Source organism: Panicum virgatum, chromosome 8K (assembly GCF_016808335.1).
Source record: "Panicum virgatum strain AP13 chromosome 8K, P.virgatum_v5, whole genome shotgun sequence".
NCBI classification, from domain to species: Eukaryota; Viridiplantae; Streptophyta; class Magnoliopsida; order Poales; family Poaceae; genus Panicum; species Panicum virgatum.
The window spans coordinates 12,332,299-12,341,439 of record NC_053143.1 but is presented as its reverse complement, the minus strand read 5'-3'; the positions used below and the strand labels follow the sequence as shown (position 1 = coordinate 12,341,439).

The 9,141-nt window shown below is 41.5% G+C and overlaps 1 protein-coding gene across 1 annotated transcript; it reads left to right on the top strand.

The window, feature by feature from the left end:
- Window positions 1-5,395: 5,395 nt before the first annotated feature.
- Window positions 5,396-5,992, top strand: LOC120645451 (ATP-dependent DNA helicase PIF1-like). The gene has a single exon (XM_039922234.1). The coding sequence runs from the start codon at window positions 5,396-5,398 to the stop codon at window positions 5,990-5,992; it is 597 nt and encodes a 198-aa protein (XP_039778168.1).
- Window positions 5,993-9,141: the final 3,149 nt, after the last annotated feature.

Sequence of the window (9,141 nt, the reverse complement as noted above, 5' to 3'; positions counted from 1 at the left end):
TCCATCATCTCCATGGTTCATCCTCGATAGGTGGTCGGCCACAACATTCTCGGCCCCTTTCTTGTCCCTTATCTCCACATCGAATTCTTGTAGCAATAGAATCCATCGAATCAAGCGTGGCTTAGCATCTTTCTTGGACAAGAGATACTTGATTGCCGCATGGTCGGTATAAACTATCACCTTTGAATTTACTATTTATGATCTGAATTTTTCGAAGGCGAATACCATGGCAAGCAATTCTTTCTCCGTTGTTGCATAATTAACTTGGGCTTCATTGAGAGTCTTGCTTGCGTAGTAGATAGCATTTACCTTCCCCTCTTTCCTTTGTCCAAGAACGGCTCCTACAGCGTAGTCGCTTGCATCACACATGATTTCAAAAGGTAGATTCCAATCCGGAGGTTGCATGATAGGAGCACTTATGAGAGATTGCTTGAGTGTTCGAAAGGTGTGAAGACAATCACTATCGAAGGTGTATTCCACATCTTTTTGGAGAAGTTGTGTCAATGGCTTGGTGATTTTTGAAAAATCCTTTATGAACCTCATATAGAATCCGGCATGACCGAGGAAGCTCCTCAAAGATTTGATGTCCGTGGGTGGTGGCAATTTCTCCACGGTTTCTATCTTTGCTTTGTCCACCTCTATCCCTCTCTCGGAGATAACATGACCGAGAACAATTCCTTCTTTCACCATGAAATGACACTTCTCCTAGTTAAGCACAAGATCAACCTCTCCACATCTTTTAAGAACTTTCTCCAAATTTGCCAAGCAATTTTCAAAGCTAGTACCATGCACCGAGAAATCATCCATGAATACCTCCATAATCTCTTCTATGAAATCTGAAAATATAGCCATCATGCACCTTTGAAAAGAAGCGGGCGCATTGCACAATCCAAAAGGCATCCTCCGATATGCAAAAGTTCCATACGGGCAAGTAAATGTGGTCTTATGTTGATCATCCAGATGAATAGGTATTTCGAAGAATCCCGAGTATCCATCAAGGTAACAAAAGTGTGAATGCTTTGCCAACCTTTTTAGCATCTCATCAATGAATAGTAGTGGAAAATGATCCTTCCTCGTTGCCTTATTCAATTTTTTATAATCGATGCACATCCTCCATCCCGTGATGGTTCTTTGCGGTATCAATTGCTCCTTCTCATTTTTCACAACCGTGAGTCCTCCTTTCTTCGGAACGCAATGCACGGGGCTTACCCATTCACTATGTGGCACGGGGTATATTATTCCGGCATTCAATAATTTGATAACCTCCTTCTTCACCACATCACGCATAGCATGGCTCAACCTTCTTTGATGCTCTACGACCGGCTTGTATTGCTCCTCGAGTTGTATACGATGTGTGCAAAAAGCGGGGCTAATACCTTTCAAGTCATTAATCGAGTAGCCAATCACCTTTTTGTGCTTCTTTAATAAATTCAGCAACTTCTCCGTCTCTTCCGGGCTCAATTCGTCGCTAACAATCACCGGAAAAGTCTTGCCATCTCCCAAAAATTCATATTTCAATCCCTTGGGGAGCGGCTTCATCTCAACATCGGGCGCACCATCCTCTTCTTGATCTAATTCTCCAATGTCTTCAAATTTTTCTTCCTCCAAATTCCCGTGTTGCGGCTTCAACTCTTCCATTGTTTCCACTAGTTCTCCATCTTGATCATCTTGAGCGTCCCCATTCTCCAAAGCACGTTGGAGAGGATCCCTGAAAGAATCAATGAAACGAATGCTCTCTACCCCTTCGTTATCAAGAGGTAGAGGTAAAGCACGAGACGGTTTTGAATGAAATTTGAAAGTGTGCTTCTCTCCATCTAGATCAAAAGTGACAATCCCTTTCCCAACATCTAGAATAGCATTTACTAATTTGAGAAAGGGCTTTCCAAGAATTATGCTTTCATGTTCATCATCACTAGCATTAATCACAAAAAAGTCGGTAGGAATTTCTTTACCCGCTATGGCAACATTTAGATTTCTAAGCACTCCTAGCGGTTTGATTAACCTACCATCTCACATGATCAATTTAATGATTGTAGCATCTAGGTTCGGTGTTTCGTTAAAAAGCATAGCATAAACCTTGGAACTCATCACACTAACATGGGCGCCAACATCACATAAAAACATTGCAACATTTTACTCCGTCTATCTTGCAATCAACACGAGGTGTGGGTGATGGATTACCTTTGCCTTGATCGCTTCCAATCACATATACTTGGGCTATGTGCGCGTAGGGTGATGATTCCGATTTCACTCCCATGATCCTTTTGACCTCCAGCACTTCGTCCAAGTCAATCTCTTCCTCTTTTTCTTCAAAAAGTTTCCGAATAACATCACCGGCCGATTCCTTGCCAAATGTATATCCCGTGTGGTTATCCGGCGGAAAGTCTTCCGCTATCACCTTCGTCATTCCTCGCTGATTTGGATGCGGTCTTGCTTTGTCGAACAATCTTCTGAAATCAATTGGTATCCAATCCATTTGCTCGAATTCCCTTAGCGATTTGGCAGTGCCCAAGGTTCTTCCTTTCTTTTTCGGGTCGTCTTTTGTTGCACTCCGGATCGATGCTCCTTCATCATGGTTTTTCTCTATGACTTTCCCATGCTTCGGTTGTTCTTCCCTCACTTCCGATGTCTCTTTTCTGAAAATTCCAGCAAGCACCCGCACTTGAGATTCTTCCTCAGAGCTTGCGAACATCGTTTTTCCCAATCTCTTCGCATGGCCGCACCCTTGCTGATTTTTTGTAGGAGTTGGGTGGCTTCCGTGAGTGTTTTCTCCATGAGATCTCCTCCTGCACACATTTGAACAAACTTCATGCACTCGGGGGTTAGGGAAAAGTAAAAGGTATGCAAGAGTACATCACCGGAAAATCCGAGCTACGGTCCTTGTTCAATCAATCCATTGAATCTATCCCATGCTTGATCTATCCCTTCTTCTTCTCCTTGCGCGAAGTTGATCACTTGCTTCCGAATATGTTGAATCTTGCTTAACGGAAAGAACCGCTCGCAAAATTTCTTCATCAAGTCATCCCAATTTCCTTTTACCTCGAAGAATGCAAGTGCAAACCATCTTCTCGCTTCTTCCGCAAGTGAGTATGGGAAAAGATTCCATATAAACCAAGCTAGCGGAACCCCGTCTTGTTGTACCGTGTTGCATAGCATTGTGAACCACTTGATATGCCTATATGGGTTGTCCATCTCATCTCCTCTAAAGGGGTTTGCCGCCGCCATCTTGATGATTTGAGGCTTGATCTCGTACTCGGTGGCTCGCAACACCAAATCTGATTTTTGCATGTCGAAGTCCTCCGATCGCGGGCTTGCATAATCCCTTAGTGATTTTTCTTCTTCCTCCATGTGTTGAATGAGATGGGCCATCTAGACAATCAAAACAAAAACAAAAATCTCACCACCTCGCATCATCCTTTCTCCCCAAGTCTTCTGGAGTTTATACCTTTCACGATTGCACCCCGTTGGACGTCGTTATCTTCGAGATTTCTTCGAGGGAAAGGATAGGACAGAGAATCCTTCCTTAAATCTCTATTTTCTTTGCTTAGCCCCAAAGTATCTCGATCTCATCTTGTGGACTTTGTCCTTTGGGCTTCATTGGAGGGTGGATGTGCATGAACGGGCTTCTAGTCGTCATGGCCTTTGGTCCTTTGCTTGGGCTTTGGCCTTCGTCTTTCTTCGTGTTATTGCGTGATCATGGGCCTCGCCATTTCATGCTCCAAAATTGGTCAAAAACCTGCAAAAATGAAGTACCTCCAAAATATATGTGCAAATGCGAAAACGGTCAAGTTCGGGTGCCAGGTGGCGGGTTAGTACATGAATCATCCCGAAGAATTTACCAAAACCTCTCCTAATTGTATAACAAAATGGGTACTTAAGGAGCGCCAACAGCAAGTAATTAATTCTTCTCATACCACCTCAATCACCATTGCTTTTGAAATCAACTATCTTTAATTATTCGTCTGGGTTCATGTTCAGGGTTTGGAAGAGATTCGTTCGAAAGCATAGTGGCAATTTCAGCGCCGAACTAAAATGGAAGAAAAACTTTCTGGTACGGATGGGATTCTACTTTATTTGCATGTTCCATATCCTTTAATATATATGTATACATTGATAGCTAATTACTTCATTTATTTCTCTTAAGGTGTCGGAGGCAGGCGCAAGGAACTAATTTATGCGCATACTATGTCATAGAGAATATCCATGGTCTGGTATGTCCTCAAAAGACCGAAAGCGACTGGGAGAAGGAAGTAAGTAAAAAACTTTATCATAGTTGCATGCAACTCATTTTGTAATGTTCTAATCAATATTCTTATTTTACCACAGGTTTATCAAATGCATGATACACTCATACCAGAGGAAAGGATCCTGGTGATTCAAGAAGCCTTGAGTGGATTTATTGTTCGCGAGGTCCTCGACTCGGCAGGAGAATTCTACTATGATGGCGTGACAAACATAGATAATAGGAGTAAATATGACAAAATTAAGTAAAACTTTAGTTGCACTTTGTATGTAATGACTTTTGTGTTGCACTTTGTATGTAATTGACTTTTGTGTTGCACTTTATATGAGTAAATGAATATATATTTATATTTATATTACTGAGTTCATACTCCACTTAAATTCCAATACAAAATTCAATCTGAAATGGAATAGAAATAACCCAAAAGAAACAGGAAAAGAAATAGGGAAAAAAGGGGGCCTTTGGTCCAGGTTGGTAACACCAACCGGGACCAAAGGGGGTGCCTGCCATGTCGGCACTGGCAGACCCTACCAATCGGGACCAAAGGCCCTCACCTTTTTGTCCCGCCTTGGCGGTCCCGGTTGGGAAACCGGGACAAAAGGCCTTTCCCAACCGGGATAAAAGGCATGTTCTGTAGTATCATGCTAATGCTGCTATAGGTATGGAGCGCTCTTTCTCTGCTTAGATAGATAACTGGTCTTCTTTATAGTAGAATATAAATATAAACTCAATAATCACTAGCCATTGTAGTTACATGCTGATAAATCTAGGGATCTTAAAACAAAATGCATCTTTGATATTGTGGGAGTAGCAATGGTTCTGCTGATCTGCTATATATCTGGTGCTCCAATTCCAATTACCACCACTGTATTGAATCAGATCGAGCAATACATGTGATGGTTTCTTTATTTTTGTATTAAATCAAAAGATGGGAAACCTTTTTGAGATACAAATTACAAGAGTTTTTTTTTTTGCGTAAGTTGCACTGTTTGTTTGCTACGTAGGTCCTGTGTTGCTACGTTAGCCATCGGCGGAAGAACCTGAAAGCTCGGTGTCGTGGAAATTCCGAACGTCGGCCGCCATCTATTCTCCATCACATACGTCGGCGGAAGAACCTGAAAGCTTCCTGATGACATTTTGATTCACAATCCTATGGAGGATGATTCCATTGACATTCTTATTGATCGGGTGTTCCCAAATCTTGTTGCTAATTGCACTTCTGCCACTTATATGCACGAGTGTGCAATACTATCCACCAGGAATGAACATGCTGATGCAGCGAATGCACTTATGATTGATAGATTTCCAGGGAAGCAAAAGGTTTTCTATAGTTTTGACTCTGTTGATGATGACTTGTGTAACAATTATCCTCTTGATTTTCTCAACTCGATTACCCCTAATGGGTTGCCCCCTCATGAGTTGAAGGTTAAGAGGAATTGTCATGTTATATTGCTTCGTAATCTCGATCCTCATAATGGCCTCTGCAATGGAACTTGGCTGGTGGTACAGGGATTTCAGAATAATTCAATTGATGCTGAGATTGTTAATGGGCAGCATGCAGGAAAGAGGGTGTTCATACCGAGGATACCAATGTCTCCTTCAGAAGACCTCACTCTTCCGTTCAAGTTTAAGAGGAAGCAATTCCCCATCCGGTTGAGTTTTGCGATGACAATTAACAAGGCGCAGGGTCAGACCATACCTAATGTAGGTATCTACCTCCCCGAGCCTGTCAAGAGGTGTATCTCGTGAGAGTACATGGGTTCTTGCAAAGAGAAACATGAACATCGATCCTACTGGAAAGAGTACGAAGAATATTGTATATAGAGATGTCTTGGAATCATAGGTGTGTTTGTGCAGCATCTTTATATAATCGTCGGATGTAGTAATATGCATTTATGCTCATATAGTCATGTGTTTTGGTGCTCTTCTGAACATATATGTTGTTCCTGCAGGTCACATGCCAGGAGATTATGACCTCACGGATTATCTGAATGTTTTCAGATGCTATAATGCACTATGATTGAATAAATGTATGCTATGCACGTGTAAACATACCTATTTTATCATGATCCCTCGAATGTCTTTGGGCGTTGCAGTATTCGTATATATAAGATTATGTTGTTGCTATATTTTTAATAAAATATTTATTTGTTTTATCATAATTAATTGTTTTAGTAGCCGTTCGATATAATTCAACTTTACTTTGTTATATCAATTTTTATTTTAAGTCTCATATTATTTTTAAATATATTATAATTATTTTTAAATCTGTAATATTTTTAAATATAACTGTTCTTTAAACACGTTGCACGTGCATCTCCACTAGTAAGAAAAATAGTGCAAGCTTGAAGAAGGAAATGCCAATGCTACGTATGTACATGCAAGAGGGGTCACGGAAGATATATACATGCAGATCGATCTTGTTCTGGACGGATACGAGAAAGCTTCATTAGTAAGGATTCTATATAAGGGAATTTAGAATCTATTTATCTTAATATTAATTTGTTTAGATATTTCTTAGTAAGTTTGGTGTGCCGTGACTATCTAGGTTGTTTAGGCTATAAATAGGTATCCGTCCATTGCGGAAAGATTTATCACCTCTCGATCAACAAATACATTTACCCTTCAGGTACCTTTACTTTCTTGCCCTAGGAGTAGGAGTAATGTAGATTTCCGATGAGTTCTTCAGCAAGCTGGGCTGCATCGTCTCGACCTCCAGCTTGCCGCAGTCTTCATCTACCAGGTGTTCTAGACTTTAACCATCGGGCATATCACTGTGGTTTCGTCTAGATTCATCTACAAGTTATCTGGTGTTCTAAGCTTTAATTACTGGTGAATCGCTGTAATCTCATAAGGCTTCATCTTCTGATCGGATAGATGTGGTAGAATCATGTTTATCCTACCTTGATTAGGTTTGCATCCGCTGATAATTCCCAACCTATCATCTTGTTGTTCAGTTTTCTTTAATTCGCTTCATCCTGCAGAAATAGACAGCAGATTGTTCAATGGCCTGTTGCATCGTAGTCTCGGTTACGTCTCAAGTGCCGTTGAAATCGAGTTCTATTGTGGATAGATCTATCAGCTTATGAAGTTTAGATTAATCTCTTGCTAGTAGTGTTTCTGGTTTGCAACTTCTAGACATATCGCTGTCATTTTATCTAGAAATACTGGTGGGTAATGTTAGTTTAAGCTTCATTGGTCAATAGTCCTACTCTCAGTGGATCAAGATCTCATCGGCGTTCTGTTTCATATTGGGCTTTGTAGCTGATAGTCTACATGCTTTATTATCATCATCAATCTTATGGTTCTAGTTTGGACAATAGATGAGTCGTTCATGCTTATCAGGATGCTAGAATCGGCCTCATGGCTGATTATTCATTTATCATGCGTGATATTGCTATACCATTATTGTTGCTGGTGCCAGGATCACATCGGCCTGATCGGTTGAATGGTCTAAAGGATTATGCTGATCTTGTCATTTGAATGGTCAAACTGCGCAATCCATGTGCGCCGATTTGGGTTCTATACTAAGGAGTGAAGCAGATTTTCCAGGCCCTTGTGTTGGTCAAAGCAGGATCCTATCGGCGGATTTTTCTGTCAACACATTTTGGCACGGGACCAAATCTTTTGATTAGAAGTCACATGCCTGTTGGCTTATATTTCATCAGCAAGAGTTCGATCAAGAGAAGTAACAAAGAGCGCAGATATAGCATTATTCTACCCTCGCCCGATGACCTTCCATTGGATGATTGTGCCCATGTCTTTCTTGAGCCATCAGTTTCAAGGCCCCCATGTCATTTATGGGTGGCATGGCTTGTCTAATGGCAGTTTGCGAGCTCTAGTGGGTCCATGAATCCTCGTGAACGTGCCTATTCATCAAGAAGTTGTTGCCTTTGATTGATAAGGTGCCATCTTGCTTGTGGGCTGCATTCTCTTCTCATGGTGGGCCCTTTTGATCCTTGTGCTTGCTTGTGGGTGGTTAAGCATTTGTACCTTGGATCTGATGAGGACATGACATCTTCGGATATGACCATTGATTATAAGGTGAGGTCGTTCCAACATGTGCATGGTAATTTCTGGTATACCTCACTTGGTTCCACATGTACATGTCATTATTTAATTGTAGGTACAAATGCATCTCAAAGTGCAAGTCCATCAAAATTAAACATTTGGTTCGCCAACAGCCCGATAATATTTCATTGGGAAGGGGATAACTCTTTAATCCGGAGTGAGTTTGAGGTCAATGGGGACTTGATGAAAAGATTGTTTTATAAGCTTTCCAATGCATCTGATATCATCTCAATATCACGTCCGGAAGGACTCCAAATCATCAAGATATATTGTTGCTGTTTTTGGTGGGTGCTACAACATCGTCGCGGGCATGTTATTCACACTTGGGACCCTGGCCCAAGCTGGAGAACGCCACAAAGATGTGGAGAGGAGTTTGAAGATGCCCAAGAATGTCCTCCTCCATGGCCACCATCTTAAGAGAGGGTTTGAGTTTTGCTTAGATTATTCTGTCAAGAACAGTTTCGCCGCCGTATCGGTTTGTGAGACCTCAACTCGTGAGATTAATCATTCATATGCAAAGTCACTTCAATTGAACTGCGTTCTTTCGAGTTCTTGCTTGTGTTATTCATTGCGCTTGCAAGGATTAGCCTTAGTGGCGAGGTCAACCGGATTGTGACACGGTTGATAACCAAAGGAATTGTGGTGCTAAGATTGTTGGGTTCAGGTCTTAGGATCTGAAGCTGGATCGGTGTGTCACGCTCCGCCTACAACGAGAGTTATCCAGAACCTGATGGAAGATTGGGAACCCACGTCCCCATCAGGATCTTTCTTGCGAATCTCTTGCATTTTTTGCCCAAATTTACCTGCACAAATCTTCAAACTAGCAT